At 33.9% G+C, this 26,522-nt stretch overlaps 1 protein-coding gene across 3 annotated transcripts in view; it reads left to right on the forward strand.

Moving 5' to 3' along the window:
• Window positions 1-26,522, forward strand: part of SCAF8 (SR-related CTD associated factor 8) — a 152,198-nt gene that overhangs the window by 18,281 nt on the left and 107,395 nt on the right. For all 3 annotated transcript variants that reach the window (XM_063097604.1, XM_063097606.1, XM_063097603.1), the window contains 2 exons: window positions 14,790-14,873; window positions 18,567-18,611. In XM_063097604.1, coding sequence (XP_062953674.1) covers window positions 14,790-14,873; window positions 18,567-18,611 — 129 coding nt within the window. The remainder of the gene's footprint in view (window positions 1-14,789; window positions 14,874-18,566; window positions 18,612-26,522) is intronic.

Genomic DNA, 26,522 nt, shown 5'->3' on the forward strand with positions numbered 1-26,522 from the left:
ATATTTAGTTTTCAGTATTTTTTTCCTTATGTCTCTGACCTATTATCTCTTCAGGAACGACTTATATTTTTGATTTTCTCTTCTGGGATTCAGTCTTGTATCCTCTAGGTATTTTGCATACATGCGCACTTGAAATTGTATTGCTATCACCCTGAATCTAAACTTATCTATCCTCCACAAAACTTCTTGCTTTTAAACTTCCTGTTTATGTCACTAGTAAAATCATGATCCTGAATACTCAGACTTGAAAACCTGGAATTATCCTAGATGCCTGTCTTTCATCCATATCTTGTCAGTCGTGAAATCTAATGAATTATTTTTTTAAGTGTTTTGTGTCTTTCCCTTTCTTTTTATTCTCAATATTAGTACTCTAGTCCATGTCCTCATCACTTCTCTCTTGATTTGTTATAGTCAGTTTTTAATTGGCTTTGAGGTTACTATTCTCTTTCTAGTTCATAAGTAGAACTAGGTTTTTTAAATTAATTTTTACTAGGTTAATCTCTTCAAAAAACTGTTTTATTTGAATCACTTTCTACTTTTAAAAACTTTTCAGATTTCCTTTGCCTTCAGATCTCCAGATTTCTGAGCTATGGATTTAAGGCTTTTTATAAGATTGCATTTATGAATAAATACATAAATATTCTTATATACCTTTCATATACATGGTGTTATGAAATGGGAAATTTACTATATGCAAAACTATGAAGTGTATATTCACTGTGTCTCTTATTGGTTTTCCAACTCAGTGGTTTTCCAGTAGGAAAGGGCAGCATTCCATTGAGAGTCTACTGCATTCCCATTAGGAAATAGCCACTTCTTCCATCCTTTTTGTAAATCACTGTAAAGAGAAATTTATTGATGAATATGTTATAAATGTAAATGGTGTGGAAGTAGAATCAAAGCTATAACAGGAATGTTCTCTTTTCTCAGTCATTCCATTTTCATTATTAAATCTTTCTCTGTTGTTTCCAACTGGATGTGTATTTCATTTACGGTCTGAATACTGTCCCTAGTAGCATTTTTTATTTTGGCTCTAAATTATGTCATGTGCCAATATTGTGTTCATAAGGCAAAGTCTGAGGTCCTTCTGAATCCCCCAAATTTTAAATATCATTTTAGTATATTATTCCTCTGTTAAATGCCTATGAGTGTGAGGAGAGAATAACAAAAATGCTTATTAGTCACTAACAGTTAAGTTTAATATACACACTTCAAATTAGTGTGTCTGCAAAATTACCTGTGATTATATTTTAGAGACCTTTGGGATCGGTAGTGAATTGTCAAAGCTAACAACAGTAAATCTCAGAATGCTTAGAATCTACTATAGCAATGGTATGTATATGACTCTCCCCTTTCACTTCAGTAAATTGTTACATATTTGCTGTAAGGGTCTTCATGTTATTCTTTGTTTCCTAAAGCAGTTAATATTGTTTGTCTATCTTCAGTAGATGGTCAGTGAATATTGGCTTGATTTGACCTAAGTAACCATTTAGCTTTGAACTATTAATCAGTTGAATTTGGTTTTGTATTCCCCAATTCTTTATTTGTCTTTAGTTACATTTACCTTGATTATAAAACTTTACTAATCTGAGTTAGAATATTATGATTAACTTTGAAAGTAAAGTTGTATACAAGGGTGATTATTTTATGATACAATATTACAAGTGGTATTGGAGATTATTTCACAGTGAAACATTCTGCTGCATTAAATATATTCTTTATATCCATAATATTGGCATAGGATTATAGATGTAGGGTTGCAAAGCTTATTAAACGTAAAGTTCTGTGCCTGTTAATTTTTAGGGTATGAAAAAAAGTAAAGTTTGTGGCGGGGGGAGTTAAAGAGACATTTATATCTTCAGCCATGGCTTTGGCATTCCATGTCTTTGAGTAAAATTAATCTGCTCTGTTCAAGTTAATTAAGGTACGAGGAAGCTGGATAAAGTTGTTTTGCTAGCTTGTATTTGGTTACCTGATTACCTTTGGAAGCAACCCAGTAAGCTACTTTTGTCAAAGTCAAATTGTCATATATTTGAATACGTAATATGTAACTGTTTTAGGCATCATGGAGGATATCAAAAAAATACTTTTATTGGCTGCTATTTATTAAGGATTTACAGTATGTAAAGACAGAGTTTTCTACAGTGGATGAATGGACAGAGATATACATGGATGGATGGATAGATCTATATATCTGTGCGCGCGCACACACGTATCTACGCCACTGATGGCAGGATAATATTTTAAGAGTGAAAGCTATTACCTTTTTCCATTTTTCTGATTACAACAAGGAGGAAAATCTCGATTTGATACCACTGTCTCTTTTACATCTCTAGATATTTGCTAATCTCCTTTTAAAAAAAAACATCAAAACAGATTGCACTGTACACACTCAGCCTTTGACAAGCAGTATTACCTAGAAAGAATTTAATAATGTTTTCTTTTTCTTCTAATTGATTTTAATTTCATCTTCTATTATAGCTATGGGCTTAGCAGTGTCTTTCAAAAAGTATATTTGTATCTTTTCCACAACCCACAATAAGAAGTAAAGCGTCATGATCCAGTAGTCACATACATACATATAACAGCAAGAAAGTATTACCCAAGATTGGACAGTGCACTTTGTTGTTTTCTATTTTGTTCTGTTCTATTTTAACTGGGTTAGAAGTACCTTGAAAAAGTTTTCATCTAATAGGTTAGCTGGATTATGGCTTGAAAACCATCTAGATGGAGAGAAAGGCATTAAATAGAGAAAATAAATGTGGTAGGACTCTTTTCTAATTTTAAGAAAATGGTCTATGCCTAATAAATTATATCAGTTGCTACAACAGATTTTTTTCCGAACATTTTTTCTGTCCTTATCTTGAAGTTAATTCTTATATTTATGAAGTGGTAATTATTGCAGATATTTTATATTTGCCATTTAACATGTTAGACATTTCTGTATTTCTACATCAATAATGTATGTATCAGGTTAACTTACCATATCTTACTGTACCTTACTGTATTTCTTTTCATGGGCATGTAGGTTGTATTTTGTTTTTTAAACTATCATAGATAATGTTCATGAGAAAGTTTTTATGATTATGGCCTTTTACTTCTTAAAGTATTTAACGTCACTAGTAAAAATTGTATGGCTCTTGTATTTGGCTCCATACTACCTTTTTCTTCCAGATACTGTATTTTTCAGTTTTAAAATTTCCATTTGTTTCTTTTTTGTAGTTTCTATTTCTCTGCTTGAAATCTCTTTGCTTTTTTTCAAGAGTATTCTCATTTCCTTTATTGAGGATGACTATAACCTCTTTACAGTCTTTGATAATTCCAATGTCTGTGATCTTGGTATTGGCATTTGTTGATTGTCTTTTCTTTGAGCAGTGGACAGATTTTCCTGGTTGTGTGTGTGTGTGTGTGTCTGTGTGTGTGTGTGTCTGTGTGTGTGTGTGTGTGTGTGTGTGTGTGTGTGTGTGTGTGTGTGTGTGTGTGTGTGTGTGTGTTTGGTATGTCAAGTAAGTTTCACTTGTATGCTGGACATTTTCAATACTGCATTGTAAGACTATTAAAATTCTCTGAAGAATGTTGATTTTTGTTTATTAGGCATTCAACTTAGTTAAATTGAAGATGCAAGTTCTGTCTTGCTGTTTTGTGGTGTGATTCCAGTGTCGTTCAATTTTCAAAGCATTTGTTCTGCTATTTAGGTACACCCAGAACACGTTCCACTCAGGAGTTAGTCTAGGTTTTGAGTAGTGACTTACGTGGGTTTTAGTTCTCAAAGCCTTTGCTGTGCTTCTTTGGGTATGTTTTATGTAAGCACGATTCCAGGATAAGCCCAGGACTTAATTTAGTTCATACACAAAATTAGGGGATCCTCTTCTCCAGATCCCAGGGCCACTTTTTCCCTGTTCCTCTGGCCAGAGATAGGTCTTCTGTTGAGGTTTTAGATGTCAGTGTGGCAACAGAGGCTGCCTTCCTTCCAGTCCTTGGCAGGGCCAGGATAGAAAAGGGAGGAGGAGGAGGAGAAACAGGAGATTCTCTTCTCCTTTCCTTCCCTCCTCCTCCTCTAAAAGGACACGGAGGAGTCCTTTTACCTAGTCTTGTGGCAAGACATAGGAAATTGCTAGAAGCAAAAACACTAGGCGAAACCCCCTATGTTTTGCCAAAAGGAAAAGGCTGCACTGTTCTTTGATTCTGCCACCAGCACTGAGATCAAAGCTGGGAGATCATGGAGGAATACAGAACCCTATGAAATTTACCTCAGCTCCCACACACAGCCTCCTCCCCAGGTTTCAGTGGTCATTATTCAGTTTTGATGCCTGTCTCCAGTTTGCCTGCTGTTTTACGTTTAGAGTCCTCAAGTAGTTGCTTTTTGTATTTAGTCTGGTATTTTTAGTTGTCCTCACTGAGAGAGAGAGAGTCAGTGTGGTGAGTTTACTCCGTCTTGGCTGGCACCATAAAGCCTGTGTACTTTTTTAGAGTATTTTTTAACACCCTTTATTCCAGGGATTTGGAGAGTGTATTAGTCCATTTTGAGTTGCTATAACAGAACACCTGAGACTGGGTAATTTATAAAGAGCAGAGGTTTTTTTGCTTACGATTCTAGGACAGCTATGTCTGACGCAGACCTCAGGCTGCTTCTACTCATGGTGGAGAGCGGCAGGCAGCGCGAAGGTACAAGCAGATCATATGGTGAAAGAGAGAGGGAGAGAGGGAGAGAGGGGGGAGGTGCCAGGGTCTTTTAAACAATCAGCTCTCTCAGGAACTAATAAGAGTGAGAATTCATTCACTACTCCCACCCCCCAGGGAGAGCATTAATCCATTCATAGGGGAACCACCCCCATGACTCAAACAGTTTCCAACACTGCCACATGGGGATCAGATTTCCACATGAGTTCTTTTTTTTTTTTTTTTTTTTTTAAAGATGACCGGTAAGGGGATCTTAACCCTTGACTTGGTGTTGTCAGCACCACACTCAGCCAGTGAGCGAACCGGCTATCCATATATGGGAACCGAACCCGGGGCCTTGGTGTTATCAGCACCGCACTCTACCGAGTGAGCCACGGGCCGGCCCTCCACATGAGTTCTGAGAGGACAGTATGTCCAAAGTCCATCAGAAAGGATGGGTAAATTTGTGTGTTGAATTAAAGGACTCATGCAAATAAGTTTAGGTCTTTAAATAATGGTTTTTGGGGTAGAGTTGATTAAAATTTTTCTTTGTTATAGACACAGATTTAAACTAATTTAGATTCTAAAATATATTTCTTCTTTTTTAACAGTATTAAAAATTGTAATGTTAACCTTAGACAACAGTCATACTTGAGAAATGGGATATATTCTGCTTAATATATAATATAAAAGGTTTTAATTATTTATGTGAAAATGCTTGTAGCCCATAGGAAAAGATACTTGTAAAACATATAAGCTTTTGTATTTGTCATAATAATCTTGGTGCTTTTAAAAATCAAATTATGGTTCCCTTTTCTCTCTCTCTCTCTCTCTTTTTTTTTTTTTTAACTAGAGAATTTCTTTTTTCCACTTACAAAATTGGCAAATAGGTTTAATCTTACTAGATAGGTGTTTATATACTTCAGGTTTATAATTTTAGGAAAATAGACATCATTTTCCCTTATAATATCTTGTACTTGAAAAGAAAAAGGGATTCTGGATTTGAGATTCTGAGAAAGATATACAATGTTGCATAGTCTTCACCACTTAAAGTTACTATCTTTATTTTGTACCTAACTACACTCTGCAAACTGTGTCTGTTAGTTATTGTCTGTTTCCAAAAGCAGATCATAAGTTCTGACAAAGATCTTGTCTGCCTAATTCTGTTGTATTCTTAGTGCCTAGCACTAGTAAATGTATTTTGAATGAGTGATGAATTGTAAGATTATAATTTGCATTTTCTTCTTGGTGCTTTTTTTGTATTTTCCAATTTTTCTGTATTAAAATGTTATATCAGAAAAAAAGTTATAAGAAATTTTTTTAAAAGATTATTTCTTATGTTTGATTATTAAGTATTATAACATTTCATATTTTATTGCAATTACATGTCTATTTTTTTCAAAGATGCCTTTGAAACACTTTCATACTGGCACTTTTTAAAATATAAAATGGGAAGCTGTGCCTTTGTTAAAAGCTTGATCTGGGTGGTCCTCTCAGAATGTCTGTAACATCGTTTTTTGGCCTTTGCTCTTAAAAAATTATGATTGCTCAAGAATATTATTTTTTCAGTAGGAGTTAACCCACACTTATATTAGAGTTTTACTTCAAACATTTTTTACAAAGAAATTTACTTTAAAAATCTTAGGAAGAAAAAGATTTGAAAGGAGTTTTTTAAGAAAAAAGAATATTACTACTAGTCACATTATTTTTTTAGAATGTGCTTAATGTGAAATTTGCTACTGTTAATTCTAAAGTTATTGTTCTCTGGTCACATTTTGTCAAGTGCATCTAATTTTATGTGTTACTTTGTTACTTGCTTATATTGAACTGAATTCCAAGTTAAAAATTGTATAGAAGATCATGCTACTTGAGAAAGAAGAACCTACATGGAATAAAGTGAGAAATTTTGGATATAGAGAAGAATTAGTTTTTGACTAAGGTTTGTTGGTTCTCAAGTATTAAATTTGGTGAATAATGTGCTCTTTAAAATGACTATCAGTGAAACAAATATGTTATTTACTTTTTATTCCTATGTGCAAAATGTTGAATTTCTGTTTTCACTTTTAAAGTTGTTCAGGAAAAAGCAGAAATATTTTACTTTACAAATTTAATTTGTACATTGAATTATTAATAAAGATAGGTTTCATGGGAATATTTATGAAAACTTAAAAATCTATATGTCCAAGTTAGAAAGTGAAGAAAAATCATTCATAACTTTTTTCTACTGTGTTATTAATTTTATATTGCTGTGTTACAAATTGTCACAAGCTTAGCTTATAGCTAAAAACAGTGTATATTTATTTCACAGTTTCTATGGGTTAGGATCCAGGCATTGGTTAGGTGGGTCTTCTGCTGATAGTCTTGCTGGGCTAACATCAAGGTGTCAGCCAGGGCTGTGCCCTCATTTAAAACTTGGGGTTCTCGTCCCAGCTCATTCAGGTTGTTGGCTGAATGAAAGTCATTTTCAGTGTAGGACTGAGGTTTCTGTTTTATTTATTGGCTGTGGGTTGGGAGTCACTCTCAGTTTCTAGTGGCTACCCTCAGATCCCAGTAGGCTTGGAGCCCTTTCATATATGATATTTTCAAAGCCATCAGGAAATTCTATCTCCATTCTGCTAAAGTGGAGTTTTATATAACATAGTTATCATGGGCATGACTATCCCATCATAATCACAGGTCCCACCCACAAGGGTGGGGATTATGTGAAGAGAGTGGGCATGTAGCAGTTGGGGGGGTGGGGTGGGGAGAGAGGATGCACAAATCTTGGAGGCTGTCCTAGAATTCTGCCTACCTAAGCTACTCTAACAAAACTGATTATCATTTTGTATTTCCTTCTAATATTTTTTATGAGCTATGTTTTTATTTATAACATAAATATTTCACCATAGTGCCTTGGAATTTTTATTCCTATCGTTTATAAATAAATTCATATTCTGAATATAAAATAAAGCATGTTAGAATTCAAGCCTCTGCAATGTAGACCATTAAAGGCTTTAGTAAAAGTCATGGGAATGCCAATAATTACACATTTAAATAAAATAATTGTAAATTTTTTTTTGACCGAATTCACTAAATACAAAAACCACATCACCATGTTTATCTTGTCCTTCATCGTGGTAAAATAAAGTTGGGAATTAGGACATGAGAATGCAAAACCTTCTCAGCTTTTACCTTGCAGTGGTTTAGAACTGGGAATAGTAATCATTGTAAATGAGAAGGATTTGTTTTAAAAAAGCATTCAAAGCTATGTATATACTTGAGGGGGGTGTCTTTTTTTAAAAAAAAGCTCTACAGGCATTCCAAGATCAAGGTGTCCATTGATTGGGTTCCTGGGGAAGACTCTCTTCAATTGCAGAGAACCACCTTCTCATTGTGTCCTCACATGGGAGAGGGAGTGGGGGGAGAGTGTGAGCTCTCTGATGTTTCTTCTTATAAGGACACTAATCATATTGGACTAATAGTCTCATATAACTTTAATTACCTCCGTAAAGGCTCTGTTTCCAAATACAGTCACATTGGGGGTTACCCAGGACTGCAGCATAGGAATTTTGGGGGGAGAGATGAACTGTGGAGAGCTAAAGTTGCACGTGATTTAGAAACAAGATGGTATTAAAATATAATTACTATATTTTATAAAGTAACATAAGCATGCAGTTTTTTTTGAAATACCAAAGAGATTTTATTGCAGGCTCTTTCTTCTCACTGTATGCTTGATCCTCCAAAGAGCAATGTTTTAATTCTTAACACTTTATTTCTTCTGGTGATTACCTTCATATCACTAAATAATATTTTTATACCACTGTTTCTTGAATGGTCAATTTTAGACATTATTGACTTTTTGCAATAGTGGGTGAGGCATTAGTTCACTTGTGCTGCTTCTTTCCTCTGTAATACCTTGATTTTGGATGTTGAGACTGAATTCTGCAGGGCAAATTATTTTCCTCCTTGGCTGTATCTTTTGTGTGTACTGTGGTTTGTGGTTTCCTCATTTAATCAGTTACCAATCCTTTTATTACATTTCCATTTTCTGGAAGTTTGTGACATCTCTTGTCTGCTGATTCTTCTCCCCTCTTCATTCTACTTTTCACTGTGAATTTTTATTCCCCTCTACCTCGCCCCTCTTTTTTTCCCAAGTCCTTTATTGTCTTGTCAGTAGGAGGAAGAAAAGAAAATTATCTGGTCAGCATGCTATTTTGAATTGAAAGCATCAGTATTGTGTTGGTTGCAGGAACTTTGGTGAAGTTTTTGATTTCTTTAGAGATTTGAGGGATCCTACCTAATCAGTATACTGAAAGCCCTAAAGGGCTATTGTTGAGAAAGATAGACTGAGTTTATTACTGTTTAGTTATTTTAGATTTACACTTCAGGTTAATTCCATTGGTCATAGAGCCAGCAACCTTTAAGGCATAGATTAATTTGTACATGAACAAGATGTTGCTGGTTCTCTGGAATATGACTGATAATACATTCTTTGGCCGTTTCAAGATCATAGTAGAATGCATTTAATCTTGCTCAAATTGAGAAAGGGATTAAATTTTTGAAGTGAAGAGTTTGCTTGAAATAGCAAGGATGAGTGAAGTATAACATTTTGTTAAATTTGGGGTAATGAGTCAGTGTGTAGAGGAGGGAGGACAAAAACACACATCTGTAGGACTGAGAATATTGCTCAAATTCAAGGGTTAGCCTGCTTTTGCAAATTTCTGTTGGAACACACTGTGCCCGTTCACATAGGAATTGTCTATGGCTACTTACCTGCTACAAGGGACAGAACTGAACAGTTGTTGCGATAAAGACAGTATGGCTTGAAAATCCTAAAGTATTTTGTTATCTGGCCCTTTGCAGAAAAAGAAATGATAATGAGCAACTTTTAAGATATTTATTAAGGTAAATTTTGTGGTGGAGTAGCCAGCATCAGCTAACATATCTCAGGTAAAACATTCCTCAAACCTTGATTAAAGTCTTTTGACTTGAGGAGGTTTTCAGATTAAAAATTTGCATTTGTTGTGGGCCTACAATTGATAGTGTAGAAATTTAAAATTTTACAAGTTTCAGGAGCACTCTTCTGTGTACTTGAGGGGAGAATGAATTAGACTGAAGACCCAGGCTCTTGTTTAGTATCTTTCCGTTGAAATGATGAATCTTGAGTGGTCAAAGGAAGAGGCCAGTCAAGACTAGGACTTTACTTTTGTCACTGAGGACAGATGGACATAGAATGTTTGTGTAAGAAATGGTTTTGTCGCCTGACGTTAAATATACTAGAATGTGGCATATGAGTGAAAGAAGCTTAGATTTGGGAAGCAGAGTTCAGAGTCTGAGCAATAGCATGGCAGGCACCAGTAGCCCCTAGAAAAGTTAAAATAGTCTTAACTGAGGAATCGCTTGATGGGACAGATTAACTGGAATCAACAGCCACTTAAGACTTTGGAAAACACATCATCAGGGAGTCAAATCCCAAAAAGTAGAGTGGTGAGATTAAAACCTATACATGAGAAAACAGGATAGCTGGAGAGCCCAAGCCTAGAGAACATGCAGCTGTGGTCTTCTGACCCCAGCATACAGATGGGAATTGTCAGGCAAAGGAAAAGAAAGGTCCCAGCGTCAACTTCCATTTTCTTAAGCATTTTCCAGTATAAAACCATGATGTGTTTTCTGTCCTGGATCAGATTTTGAGAATACGGAGAGAATAACAGTCCCAGTTCTTGATGATGGGTTGACATACCTGATTAAAATGAGGGTTGGAATGAAGCTTGATAGTTACTAGTAGTGATGTTATAGCGGCTTTAAGTTATCAGTTGGATAATGAAGGTTTACTGTTGAATGCTTGCTGTATATCAGGTATTGTGTCATATCCTGCAGATCTATCATTTTTGTTGTTCTGTCATATCCTGTAGATCTAAAGATAGATTAAATATACTCTTGTACATTGAATTATTGATAGACATTTATTAAAAGCTTCTAATGAGCTGGCAGCATTTCATCACTTTTTTTTCTAAAGTACCAAATGTTATATTGACAAAATTCTCAACAAATGGTCTTTGGTGGAGGTTCTAGACAATTGAATTTGATGCTTAGGATTGAGCAACAGTGGACTACATAGAAAACTTAGGTTTGGAAAAACTCACTAGAAGGGAAACTGGATGATGAAAAGCTGTTTCTAAAGTCTTGTGCTAGGTTCACATTAGCTCAATAAATGCTGAGTAAATTTGTACTCCAGCCAATTAAAAAAACTTTAAAGCAGGTTAGTTAGCAAAATTAAGCACATTAGAAGACATTTTATTTTGTGTACAACAAAACTAGTTAAATATAGCAGAGAACTAGATGTCAGTAGACGTTTGAGATGTGTGTTCAAATTAGTAAAATAAACATACCAGCAAGATCCCTAGAAGCTGAGTTAAGAAGGGAGAAACATGTTAAATCATTCGTCATTCATAAAAAGAAAACACTAGCTGAATTACTCTCCTGTTTCTGAGAATACAAATTGTGAATTCTTGAATTAGGGACTTTTGGGGTAAAAAATAATTATTTAACATATTAGTAAAATGTTTTAGGGAAAAAATTTTATCAACCTTCTTTAAAAGTTGAGGACCTAATATTAAATTTTAGTTAAGGCATTCATTCAGTGAAGAATTAGATAAAATGATCTATGTCTGTTGTCTGATGATCAGATTTATTGCAGAAATACAATTTTAGAGAATCTAGAGAAAGGTTAGTTGGAAGCATATATAATAAATGAGCCTTTGAAATGTACTGTATTACTCGGTATTTCTCTGAGTAGTGCCTTAAATGTCTGCAGTAGGTGCATTTTTTTTTAAAGGAGGGTCTCAGATGACACCTGTTTTCAGACTGAAAATGTTTAAGAAGTCTAATTTATATTCCCCCCCCGCCCCATGAAAGAAAGCTAGTAAGCACAGCTTCGGTTTGTTAGAATTCAACTGTTGCTTGATTGAAGTGTGAAGTAATGTTGTCAACCATAAAAAAAATCTGATGCCTCTTTATTACCCTAGTAATGTAAATAACTTTAGAATATACTTTCAAATGGCCAAGTGAATAATGTTCGTTTGCTATTAATGTAAATGATGATGATGGATCCTTTGCTGTTATTAATTTAAATGGAGAATGCCTACCAAAGAGAAGGATTTTCATTTTAATAATGGCTAACCCTTGTTGAGCAATTTTAGTGTGCTGTAAAAGCTTTACATATAATGTTTCTGTGGAAAAGTACCGTTTCTATTCTGTAAATAGACAACTTAGATTCTGAGGTTCAGCAGCTTCTGTGAGAGTGATGTAATGCCCAGTGTGCCAAGAGGGTAATGGTTAAACAACTTTTAATAAGGTGACATAGTTGGAATTCAAATCCAGGTTTTTCTGTGCAAAGCTTTTACAGTGCTGTGTCTTATATGTATTTGTTTATTTTAAATCATTCTTAACAAATATCTATTCCCTGTCAAACAACAAAGAGAAATATGAACAAAAGAGGAAAATCTAAACAAAAAGACAGGGTTTCTGTTCTTAGAGCTTACTCTCTAGTAGGAGAGAGCAGGAGTGGATCTCAGATGGGCCTACTAAGAAATTCTGGGAAACTGGCCTTTCCTTTACACGGCTTGCTGTAAGCACTATAGAATGTGTTGATGGTTTTTTGTGGGGGGAGGAGGAGGACAGCCTGCCAGTGAGGGGATCCAAACCCTTGACCCTCCTGTTATCAACACCTCGCTCTAACCAACTGAACTAACTGGCCATCCCCCCGACCCCTGTTGATATTATTTTGCACCTGGTGAGTAGACTGGCATACAGGTAGGTTTTCTAAAACAGGTAGGAATAAAGGTCACGAGTATATTAAAATTCCCTGTGAGTTTGACAGGAAATCTTACATTTAAATAAGAGTTTATCTTAAGGATCTTAGTGTGAGAGTCCTTAGAAAGTATCTCATGGAATCCTAATCCTAGTCAGGCAGTATTGTGAACAGGTGGGTGCCTCTTTGGGAACTAGAAGGGGAAGGATGTTTGTACTTCTGCCAGGATTGATTTCAGCTTGACATCAGTTGGTGTACAGTTAACCTCTTACTAACTTAAATTGCATTAAAGGAACTTACGTTCTGTCTCTTGGTGTCAGTAACTACCATCACCTTTGTGACAGTCTTTGTTTTAAATCAAGTATTAGTTAAATAATCATACGAGTGAATATCAGAGTACTGCAATGAATTCTTTACAGGTGAATGATAGTACAATGAGAGCATAAAAAGGGGGTATTGATCTGTTTGGTGAGGTCGGGAAGCCTTTCCTCATTACATGATGCTTTAACTAAGATGGGCGAATACACATTGACTAATGGGGAAGCCCTGGTGGAGAATATTCCAAACAGAGAGAATAAGCTTCATTTTAAAGGCCCTGTGCCAAGGAACTATAAAAAGACTGTAGTACCTGGGGCAAGGGGCTGGGAGCATGGTGTGTGATGAGGCTGGAAAGGTAGACAGTAGGAGCTAGACCAAGCAGGGCCTTATATACACACATTTTTTTTTGTTGTTGTTCATCCAAAGAGTGAGAAATGATAGACCATTTTAAGGGGATGACAGGAGTGGGTTGGTGTCACTCACCTGATCAGGTAGGTTTTTGAAAAGATAGCTGTAAATGTGTGGAGAACGTGCCACATAATTTAGGTGTTCTCCAGGTGAGAGATGAAGGAAATTTGGACAGTGATTATGGTGGTAATTAGAGGAGGAAGAGGAGACGAATATGGGGAAATCTGGGCAGATACCAGGAATACAAGGGTACTTCAAAAAGATTGTGGGGAAATGGAATAGAAAGATACTATGAATCTTTCCATGAACTTTTTGAAGGCCCTTCCTATGAGGGATAAAAACGAATAGAATTCTATGATGGATAGGTTGGAGCAAAGCTTATAGAGGATTCCCTAAATTTCTAGTTGATTAACCAACAAAATCTGTTGCTTTAAAAGTCTGTTCAAGTTGTTTTCGCAGTGTTCTGATGGCCAAAGGTTAGTTTCCAGACCTCTAGTTAATATCTTATAGCATTATAGTTAAAAATCTTAGCATCAGTGAATACAATGAAGTTTTAATCAGTATTCACTTAAGCTTAGTTATTTGTTTGTTGCATAAACTCCCCCACGTTGTCTTTTAACTGTTTTTTTCTCTAAACGGTATGTTATGCCCTTCGCTTATATGAGAAATTTCAAAGTGTTGTTTTTTTGGGTGGGGGGAATTATTAAACATTAGATTCTTTGATTTTTAAAAACAGCTTTATTGAGATACAATTTACATGTCATAAATCCACCAATTAATGGTTCTGACTCTGTTCACCAAGTTGTATAACCATCACCACAATCAATTTTAGAATATTTTTATCACCCCAAAAAGAAATACTGTACTCAGTATCATTCCTCATTTCTCCTCAACTCCCCCATCCCTAGACAACCACCAGTAGATTTGACTTTTCTGGACATTTTATGTAAATAGAATCATATAATATGTGGTTTTTTCACCTGGTTTCTTTAACTTAGCATAATAATTTCCAAGGTCCATTTATTTTGTAGCAAGTATCAGTATTTCATTCCTTTTTATAGCTAATATTTCATTGAATAGATATAATACATTTTGTTTATTCATCAGTTAATGGACATTTGGATTGTTTTGCCTTTTTAATGAGTTTTTAATGGATTTTTGTATGGAGTTATGCTGCAGTGACCATTCATGTACAAGTTTTTATGTGAACAAATGTTTTCTGCTGTCTTGGGTCTATACCTAGGAGTAGAATTGGCTGGGTCATATGAAACTATGTTTAATTTTTTGAGGAACTGCTAAACTGTTTTCCAAAGCTGCTGCACCATTTTACATTCCCACCAGTAATGTATAAGGGTTCCAATGTTCTACATCCTTGCTAACACTTGTTATTATCTATTTTTTAATAAACAAGTGAGTGTGAAGTGATAGTTTATTGTAGTTTTGATTTGCATTTCCCTGATGGCTAATGACGTTGAGCTTGGTTTTTAAAAGAAAAGCAGCACTTTGATTTCATTAAGAATATAAAAATGGAAATATTTGGTAATTTTATGTAATTGTTTGGAGACAATTAGTTTTGCTGTATTTAAAATTAGTTTTGCTTCTTCTTTTTCATTAGTTGTATTCCCTGAATGACTATAAACCACCCATTTCTAAAGCGAAAATGACCCAAATTACTAAGGCAGCCATCAAAGCTATTAAGGTGAGTTATAAATTTTACTCTTGTGTTTTCAAAAGAAAAATGCTGCACTAATATTTTGGACGGGCGATAATTTTTTTTAGCTTGTATATTCTTTTTCTGCTTTAAAGTGTTAACACATGTTCATTACAGAAAAACAAACAAAAAAATCTGTCACCTACAAACTCTACCATCTAGAGAAAAACTTAGCATGTTGATAAATATTCTTCCATAAACCGAAGCTATCATTTTTCCTTACTTTTCTTAGGCTGGTAATATTTTGGCTGTATCTATATCACAGAGAATGTGTTTAACACTGTCATTTATCACACTGACTTTGCAGAATCTTGAAATACGAGTTGGTAAAAGATTTCTGACTAAAAAATGTATTGATTTTTTTCCTTACCAGTTCTATTATAGATTTGAAAATGGGTCATTATGGAAAATAATTGGGCCTCATTGTTCATAAGATATTTGAACTGTGGGAATAGTCCACAGACATTTAGCCATTCCTCTGATACAGTGGGTTTTGAGCCTGTATTGACTTATGGATACTTCTGAAAATCTCAGGAAAAGGTTGGGTCATCTCTGGAGAAATACACATATGCACAAAATTTTACATAAAATGTCTCAACCTTTTGAAGGTAAACCATAGACGCCTCCCCAAGAAGCACTTGTTCCCAGAGCTAACACTCCCTGCTTTAGTAGAGTTCTTAAAATTGAGAATGATTATTTATTTCTAGTTAAGTAGGTATTAAATTATGAATATTTAGTGGTATGTTTTACTATTGTGAATTAAAACATCAAACATACCCAGAAGCACCAATTATTTAAATTGTTTTGAATAACAGCAATATATTATATTTAACAAATTCCTATTTACTAGTAATTGATTCTGGGAGAATATTCAAATAATTAGTTAAATTTACACTTTTCTAATTACCAAAGCTTAGTTTTCAGACTTGTAGTTAGTATCATACATCATTATAGTTAACATCCCTGTTCATATAAAGAGAAAATAAGGGCCGACCCCGTGGCGCACTCGGGAGAGTGCGGCGCTGGGAGCGCAGCAGCGCTCCCGCCACGGGTTCGGATCCTATATAAGGATGGCCGGTGCGCTCACTGGCTGAGTGCGGTGCGGCCGGTCACAAAAAGACAAAAAAAAAAAAAAAAGATACTTAAAAATAAATAAATAAATAAATAAAAATGAAAGAAGGGACAGTGACAAATAAGCATATTTAAGCTGGAGAATAACAGTGACAAATAAGCATATTTAAGCTGGAGAATTCTTCAAAGAAGTTATTTTTCAGGGTACCTGATAGGCTCAATATAGGATAAGTTTAGTCTCTTCTGCGTTATTTGTATTATTCTACATATCTGATTTTTATGATCACTATCCTTAGCAAACAGGTATAAATCATTTTTATTCTGCGAAAATTAGTAATTGGTGCATATTACATAACTTTTTTTGTTGAGCGGAATACTTCTTCAGAGACTCAGTGAGGAATAGGTGCTAACATTATTTCCTACCTTCAGATGTCAGAAGGGTTTAAGAGAAATTAAGCAACTTGCAATTGAAGGAAATACAGGTAGAATTTGAATCTAGGTTTCTGTTAATTAATAGTCATAACTTTTAATTATTATGATAAACTGTACTATTTTGATTTATTATTACTGTTTTTATGTATTTAATTTTAAAAAAATTCAAATGGAAGTTGCAAAATATAATAAGCAGCACATATTTTTCCCTTACTGTCGCCAGTTAACATTTTGCCATATTTGCTTTATTTCTACACAGACGCACACATACACACACTTTTTTCTGTGTTTTTGGCTGAATGATTTGAGAGTTAGTTTCAGGCTTAATTCCTAATAGTATTTAATCCCTAAATACTACAATTTGAATATCCTAAAAACAAAGTGACCATAATATACTGACCACATGCAAGAAATTTCATTTTCGTTTAATACTGTTATCCAGAATACTATACAGTCCTTACTTAGATTTCAGCAGTTGTTGCAGTATTGACTTTTGTAGCTGTCCCTTGTACCTCTGTGTTTTCAGAATCTAGTCAAGATCACACATTACATTTATTTGTCCTGTCATTCAGTTCTTTTGGGGGTTTTTTTGTGAGATGACATTTTCAAAGACTTCAGACCAGTTGTTTTTTAGGACTGTATTATTTTAAACTCTATTTAGTATGTATATGACCTTAGATTTTTTAACTACCTTTTAAATCAGATTTAAATGATACTGTGTTTCATAGTAAGGTAAGTATTGGTTTTTATCAGTGTTTAGAGAAATAATTATTTTATTGGGTGCTTGTTAACATTACACACTGTCAACAAAACCTCACAGATAATCTATTGTGGAAGGCCTACATAAAATAATGAACTTTGAATTAAAGTTTAGTAGGCAGTTTTATTCTGATTACATATGGTAACTAAAAGCAGAAAGCACTGTCAGAGTATCTTTCAGAAGAATTTCTATTTAATAAATTATTTAGTTTGTAATTAATATTTTGTGTATTGATTTAAAATGTTTAGGTACCTATAAAGTACCTAATAATTTTAAGCAGTTGTTTTAGCTTTTTTGCTTAAGTAACTTAAACTGTTAAACTGTTGCTTTGCAGTAAGTAAATTTAAGCTGTGCTTAAACTTGTAGATTTTGATTTGGTGAATATGAATTGATATTTTCCTTTAATTTTGATTTTACAAATATTGGTTTCATGCTGTAGTTCAAGCTAAATGTTCTCATGTCTCTTCAATCTAAGGGGGTGTCCCTTAAAAAGCATAATTGATGATTCTAGAAATATGAAAACAAGCATAATTCAAGTTAGTTCTTTAAACAGAAATATGCTAACTATGGTATTGCCATTGAGATATTAAAATTTATTAAGCACAAATTCTAGATACTTGTTAAATTTATGATTTACATTTTTAGGTTTATTCATAGTGTTACATTTTATGAAACTTAAATCTTCTGAGTTTTCTCACAATTGATAGTAGCCCATTACTAATTTTCAATCCATGTGCTCACTTCTAATGAATTTTGTTTGATCCATTAGGACATTATACATTTCTACATCTTGTTTTTATACACACCCACACACCCCTCTGCAGTTTATTGTCCAGGAGAAGCAGAAAGAGATAAATGAAGTTGAAGACTCCCTTACATACATTTATGAGTGCTATTTGTTGACAGAGTTTTTTTTCCAGCACTACCCTTGGTTTAACTGATAAAATGATACTGTGGGAAATCTGTAGTTTTCCTTCCATGAAAGTAAGAATATACATCTGCCAGTGTGTTTATTACATGTATTTTGCTCTTATGTCAATATAACTGTTTTGTCAACATATGTTTTTATAAAGACTTCAATAGAATTCTTTTATATCTGTGTTAAGGTAACACACTGACCATATATTTACTTCAGAAAATCTCTGTCCTAATTAGATAGCACAGCTAGTTACTTAAGAAAGTGAGTGACGTGAATGTTTGTCTCAGAATTCTAGATTAAAATTCATTATTTTGATAGACCTTCCTTAGGAGCTATCTTTAAACTTATGGTTAGCAGGAAATTCTGACCTACTCAAATGGATTTTAAAACCATACTTGAATATTGAGTAAATACTTCCAGTTCCTCACACCTCTCATTTTGTACTCCTTGCTACCTGGTTTCTTTCTCAACACTAACTTTATTTGTTTTTCTCTTTTAGTTCTATAAACATGTGGTACAGAGTGTTGAGAAATTCATTCAGAAAGTAAGTATATAATTTTCCATACATATGCTAAACGTACTATAATTGTAGATTAATGCTTTTGCTCTTCTCCTTTAAATCAAATACCAGAGTTTATGTTGTTTTGATGGACTGGTAAAAAGTGATTCCAGTTATTTTATTTTCTAATTAAGAAATAAAATGAAAATACCTTTTGGATAATTCTAAAAAGAATAGCTTTCAACTAGATATTTTTGCTAAATTTGCATTGCCATGGTGAGCATCTGTTCGTTGAAAAAAATAGTGTCGATATGATTGATTTCTAATGGAATTATGAATCTATTGCTTTGTATTGCCTTTAAGGAAACTCTTACTTGTCATGTCGAGCTGTATGCCTAGAGAACAGCTCTCCTTTAATAAAGATGTAGATAAAATATGGCCTACCAGCTGTTTCTCTTCTACTGATTCATTTTGGCTGATCCATTAGGATATTGAACATTGCCATATCTTATTATGTAGACCGCAGTTTCATTTTCTAGGGGAAGCAGAGGGAGATAAAGTTGAAAATGACTGTCTTGCATACATTTAGTAATGTTTTTGTAACCAGAATCTGAAGTGACTAGATTATAGTTCTTTATCCTCTTTGTGAATAGCACTCTACTGGTGCCACAGTTTTTGACAGGAGTACATAATATATAACTTATAAAATGATACTGTGGGAAACTGTATTTTACTGTAAATGTACTTAGTTTTTGTATTCTGTCCATGTTCATGTGCTTTGCTGTAGGCAGAGCCAGTCCGAGAATCAGAGGTATATGGCATTAAGGATTTAGCATGGTTGCAGTGTGTTTTCTGACTGGGAGAAGAGTGTAGAAATCAAAGTGAGATTACTGTGTCATTAAACTAGCTACATAACCTTGAATAAGTCAGTTAACCTTTATGTGATTCGTTTTGTTCTCTTTTTTTTTTAAAGCCTTATTTTTTCAATGCTTTAAATATTGGTAAAGTATATTTTGGGATTTAGTAGTTTAGATAACTTGAAGCTATGACACAGGTAAAATAACAAGTATATTGTCTGTTTTAGGTAAACCAAATTATAAAATAAAAATGTTAGTGATTGGAAAGTTGCACTGGTCTAAAGCTTTTAAAAGTCTTTTTTAAAGGTTCTAAAGTCTAAAACTTTGACTCTTCGACTTTATTATGCCTAGGAATTACCTAGGGATCTTGTTGAAATGCAGATTCTGATTTATTGAGTGTGGAGAGCAGCCTGACATTCTGCGTTTCTAATAGTTCCTAGATGATGCCTTTACTTTCTTTCAGAAACTACAATTTGAGTAGTTGGGGTTTAAAGGATAAATGCAAATTTATGGATAAGTGTTTTTTGGCTGATTTGATGTGAGCTGGGGTACTTTTAATAAGATATTTCAAAATCTCAGGACGATTTGGAGTGAGAAAAGTTATCCCATTGTGAGATAATATAATCTGAAGAAGCAAGTCAGTGTCAGGAAAATTTTAAGTCCTTTGCCCCTCCCCCTGTTTAAATCAGAGATTCAGCAATGGATTCGTGTAATGGTTGAATTAAGTTGTGTATATATATAGTTTTAATTAAACTTTCAATTTTGAGATAATTGTGGATTCACATGTTATTGAATCAGTAAGAGTAGGCTGTAATAATACAGAGAGATCCTATATACCTTTCACTCAGTTTCCCGCAGTGGTAATATCTTATATGACTGTAATATAATATCAAAGCCAAGACATTCATACAGCCACCTTATTGACACACCAACCTATTCAGATTCTACTGGTTTTATGTGCACTCATTTGTTTATGTGTGTATTTAGTTGTATGCAGTTTAATCACATGTATGGATTCATATAACCACTACCATGATGAAAATACAGAACAATTCCTTTACCACGGGATTCATCATGTTTCTTCCTTAAATATAGTCACATTCAACTCTCCTAATACCTGGCAGTTGCTAATCTGTTCTCTGTCTCTATAATTTTGCATTTCAAGAGTGTTATGTAAGGAAAATCATATAGTATGTAGCCTTTTGAAATTGGCTTGTTTTGCTCAGCATAATTTCCTTGAAATCTAGGCAAGTTGTGTGTATCAAATAGTTCCTTCCTTTTTATCTCTGAGTAGTATTGCATGGTATGAACGCACGGCCGTTGAACCGTTCACCCATTGAAGGTCATCTGGGTTGTTTCCAGTTTGGGGCTATTATGAATAAAGCTGGGAAGAATATGCATATACAAGTTTTTGTGTGAATAAAAGTTTTCATTTCTCTGTGATAGTAAGTGCATGTTTTTATTTTGTAAGAAACTACCAAACAATTTTCCAGAATGGCTGTACCATTTTATATTCCCTTCGCATACCATAAACAAATAGTGCAAGTAAGGGAGAAGTGTAGCTGCAGTTTGATAATGTGTTGTCTATGGTTCCATGTTTTAGCCATGAAAGATTTATAGATAGAGTAATGAGTGATGGTGATAAATGAAAAATTAACAATAAAGACTATTTCCTGTAGGTCAGGAAAACTGCTTGAAAGAATATCCTGGCCTTTGTCCTAATTAATTTTGCCAAAAATTAGATCAAAAATAGAAACATGTTAGGAAGTTTTATAATAAGACAAGTTTTAGAACTTCTATTTGGATCACCTTTAGTCTCACATTCCCTGTGTTTGCATTATGGGTAACAAACTTAGTTATCCTGAATCATAAAAGAAATTTTATCTGGAGTCATATACCTCATGATTTGCTGTCTTTTCTCCTGTCAGTGCTAACCATTCTTTTGTCATTTGCTAGTTTGACATGCAAAACCTAAATTCTCAACTCCATTCCAAAAATATGTAGCATTTAGCAAACTCTTTTTTTCCATATGATGTCTTCTGCCCTTTTGCATGAATACTGCAAGCAAATCTGTCCACTGAATTTAGAATAGGATTGAATATTATCACTCAGAACTATTCATTTTGATACAGTCTGGATGCTCTGTTTTAGTTTTAGTCAAATATATGGCACTGCATTTGTATTTTTAGTCAAATACATGGCTACTCTTAAGATACCATAAGGTCAGGAAAAAATTTTATCTTTCTAGGTTCTGATAATGGTCTATAGATGAACTACTGTTGCCTTATTTTATAAGTTTTTGGCTGTGATTATCTTCAGATTTTCTACTGCATTGTTATATCAGTGAGAGGAGGGATTGTGGGTTATTGTCATTTTCATGTAAACGTTTACTCAGTGAATAATATATGAAGAAACTGTGCTAAACGCTATAGGTATTTACCATAATAAAGTGTTTGGATTTCCAGGAACTCGATCTGGTGGTTTTTGCACATTTTAGGTGGTTGATATTTTGCAGTGTATACATTTTTTAATGAAGTCAAAACAGTTCGCCATGTTTTGTGGTACATTTATGCTGCCCTTTGGTATTTCTCCAGAGGAAGGGTAGAGTTCATATTGAAAGATGGCTGTTATACTTATATTTACTTACCTCTGTTGTCTTCTCTGTGTGTATATATCTAAACACACGCACACACACATGCAGGTATTTCAAACAAGTTCATGGAAAGATTCATGTTATCTTTCAATTCTACTTTTCCATGGACTTCTGAAGTCCCCTTGTATACACACACACATATAAATATATACATTTCCATAAAGTGTGCAGTATTCTGTAAGAGTAGACTTTTATCACAGGTATAATTTTACCTTTGGAGGGTGGGGCGCATGAAGGTTTTGGTGCTTGGGCACAAGTAGTTTAAAAGGAGTAATTTCCAGATTCTCACTTTCTATATGTACTTTTTACTAAAATTCCCCTGGAATATTTAAAATCAATTCTAAGTCCCACAGCTCTTTAAATTTGCATTTCAAATATATTTCAGTCATCTTTAATCATTATAAAGAGAAACTTTTGCTTGTTATGTTTTATTTAAGAAGCCAGGAATGTTTATATTATATAATTATTTCTTTTTATTGTGAAATATATATGCACATATACAGAAAAGTGTAGGAAGCAATATATGCAACTAAATTTTTATAAAGGGAGGATCTGTGTAACTCCCGCTTAGTTTAAGAAATAGACCTTTGAAGCCCACAACCCCGAAGTGCCTCTTCCTGATTGTGTCTTGCACATCCCCTACCCAAGTAATCACGGTCTGAGTTTTATGTTTGTTATGTCCTTGCTTTACATTATAGTTCTACTTTATAAGTATGAATTCTTAAAGTGGTTTAATGTACTTTTTAATTGTACATAATGGAATCCTATAGAATGTGTTCTTTTGTGTACAGTTCTTTTACTCAACATCATGTTTATGATTTATCCCTGTTGTGGGTAGAAGTTACTATTTGTTATTATTCATGGCTGTATATATTCCATTATGTGAATAAACTGCAGCTTGTTCATTCTACTGTTGACAGACATTGTGTGTGTGTGTGTGTTTTGTGTGTGTGCATGCATGTGTACTCTAGTTTTTGGAATCTGAACAGCGTTGTTGGGAATGTTCTTATAAATGTATCTTGATGCAGCTTGCATTTCTGTAGGTGTGGAATTGCTGGGTTATAGGACATGCATTTCTTCAACTTGGCTAGATAATAATAAATAATAAATTGCTTTCATAAGGGTTGTACTGATTTACATTCCCACTAGCAACGTGTGGGTTTGTATTGCTCTCCATCTTTGGCAGTATTTGGTATTATTAGACTTAAATTTTTTTAAATATAGTGAATCTTAGTTAAAGGTTATTTTTTAAAAAGGAAGATATTAGCAGATCACTTCACTTGAGTTAAATTCCAGACAGCTTTAAAATTTGTTTATCAAGATGATTTCTAGACTCTTAAGGATGCATCAAATAGAATGAATTTCTACAGTCATAGAGCAAAATGTACCCTATTTTTGAAACTCAAATATTAGGTTGGTTTATGACTGCTATTCCTTTTCTTCAGATTTATTGTTGTCACACCTATTTCAACCTCAGGTATTTTACTAAGCTGTGTTTATTAATTTGGATTTGTTTAGCTTTGTTTCATTAGGAGCTGAGGTAATATTTTTTTTCTTGCTTGAAGTCATCTCTCTTCTCCCATTATCTTTCAGTGACACTCCATATTGGTGAAGAACAGTGTCACTTTTCATCTCTTGCTTCCTTGCTGGTGTGATCAAGGCCCTAAGTGTGAAAAAGAGAGGGGTTTAGTGATGGTTTAGTGATTCTCCATAACACTTTTCTGGCTTAGGTGTTGTGGAAATGGATGTTGCTGTTATGGAATTTCTGAGGTGTTACACTTTTTGGAAAACTTGAATTATTACAAGTTTTGAAGATAACATAAAAGTATTGTGTTTGCCATCTAAAGGAGAATATCACTTGAAACTTCTTGCTGTTTTGTATTAGTATCTGTGACCTAAGTTATGTAGTTAACTGTTATTTCCTTAAGAAATGCTATATAGATTGGTTCAGAGTTGGCAATGAAGATCTTGTAGGCTCAGTTAAGAGCATTATATATGTTTAATTCTTGTTGAAACTTTAGTAAACTACTAGTATTGGATGTTGATAAAGTCTGGGATGTAGATTTTTTTTTTTTTTTTGCATAGCGAAGATGTCCTTGAGAATTATGTAAATTATCCTATGTTTCCAGACTTTATGGGCACCCTATAGTATGAATTTTCAAATGGGCTGTATAATAGTTATTATCTTACACAAAGGGAACAAAATCTTGGGAAATACTTGTGTGACTATTAAGGCAAGTATTTAAGGCTTCCCATGATCTCTTAGAATTCCTTAATTGGCAGGATCTTTAAACTGAACTTTGTAACTCAAAATAATCTAGAATGGTCAGTATTACATTGTCAACTAATACTTCTTAGCTGTTTAAAAATCTCATTTGGGGGAAGCTGAGGATATATTAATTCCTCTGTCAATGGTACTTCCAATTTGCTTGGAGAACATTAGGTAGTATGTTGAATTATGTCCTAAACAACATCCTTACATTAAATATGGCAATAAATTTGTTTGTTTCTTATACCATTGCTTCATGTAGAATAGGGAGGGTGTAATGGAATTTAGAATCTAGTTGATAGATAATCTGATAAAATATTCAGTTATCTTCTATACAATTTTACTTTAAATACAAAAGTGAATTTATTTGATGCTTATAACATTCTTCCATGTGGAATATGGCATAATACTAGAACCTGCTTCAATTCTGAGGGAGAATGATACAGTTCAAATTCATGTTTATCATCTGGCATAATTCAGGGATAAATTTTAGAGTTGTTAAAGCAGTTTTATTGACACCTAGAGGGATCCATGAACAGGCTTCATAGGGTTCAGGGAGAAGATCCTGGAAAACTTATGCAGTGTATCTCTTAAAGGAGGCTCCCAAAATTTTAAAAACCAATGCTAGAACAGTGATTGTTTTTTAAGCAGGTAAGGGTGGAAGTGGGTACATGTTGTATATGAGTATTAGGATCTCCAGAGAGGTAGATAATTAGAAAAATCATATTTGCCTTTATAATATATGTTTGTTTGGTGTGGGGTTGGGAGATTCCAGAAATAATCTACAGAAAAAGAATAACAACAGAATCTTGGGTATGAATGGCTAGAAGTTAGTGAAAAAGCATTTAGAGCAGGTCCTGATATTAGGTTTATCACATTTGCTAGTTACTTGTGGATATTATTACTCCTTTTGCACATGTTAAATATTTTTTGTTTAAGGTAAGTATAAAAATTCGTTGCATTTCTGTGGTGTAGCACAAAGGAAGTATCTTCGATCCAAGAGAAAGCTTATTTTTATTATAGCTTCCATCTAATTTAATACCCCGTGATTTAAGAGTTTGCCCTAACTCTGCAGGCTAGAAATTATGGGATTTTGCTGCCAGGGCCACTAAATGTCGACAGCTCTAGGGGCAAGTTTTTCAGTGTGCAAGGAAAAGAAATTACTCATTTGGTGTCAGACATGACTGTATCCTGAGACAGCCCTCTTTCCTACATGCCACCATCAGCATCTTTCAGTGCTTTGCATGTACAGCCACATGCTCCTGTTTTTTATATATCAACTTTTAGTAGTTGAAGTGGCAGCACAAATTCTAATAGGATCATTATGTAAACTGTGTTCGTATACTGCAAAGTCTGTGGTCCAAGTTGCCTAGAGGGTTCTTTGTCAAACAACCCTGACAAATAACAACTTGGATGACAGAATGAAAAATTGTACAGATATATTTAAAGGTGTCTTCTCCCTATCCATTATTATTTTTCTTCCTCCTAAAAGGCTATTTCTCTGTAGCACAAGAAATTGGAAATTACTAGAATATAGTTTGAAGATGGTTTATCCATGAAAATTTAATATGATAATAGTTTTTTAAAAAATAATTCAAAGAGTAAAAATAACATGCCACTGGAGTGTCAAGAGTTCTTGTTTTCAGTCTGATAGAACTTGGAGAGGACATTGGAAAAACAATTCTTCTCTCAAGTTTCTAGTTGATGATTTAGGCAAGTTTACTAAGTATTAAGTTATTCAAAACATTAAATTATACTTAAACATTTATTTTCTTTTGCCATTTTATGCCTAATCTACCTGTGAAGGAAATTCTGTCTTACAACATATTAATGTATAGTCTGTCTGAAGATACTGTGGAAATGTTTTCTCCTAGGGCCTCATAGCTTATCACAAAAACTGCTGATATATTTTTTAAGCTTTGGAATCTTCACAGTAGGCCATACAGGCAAATTTATTATAGTGTGCACTCATGATTCTTCTGTATCGTGAGTTTGTAATCAGAATTTTTGTTATGAATCAAAGGAAAAGGCATACTTAAAAAAAATTAAAACTGCATTATTACTTGAATTACTTACCATTCAATATTAATTGTTAAAGCTTTTATCAGCAACTTATGAATTCTATTCAGCCTTACTTTCAAGGTAATCATTTGTATAAAATAATGCATTTATGCATG

The sequence above is a fragment of the Cynocephalus volans genome, chromosome 5 (assembly GCF_027409185.1).
Source record: "Cynocephalus volans isolate mCynVol1 chromosome 5, mCynVol1.pri, whole genome shotgun sequence".
NCBI classification, from domain to species: domain Eukaryota; kingdom Metazoa; phylum Chordata; class Mammalia; order Dermoptera; family Cynocephalidae; genus Cynocephalus; species Cynocephalus volans.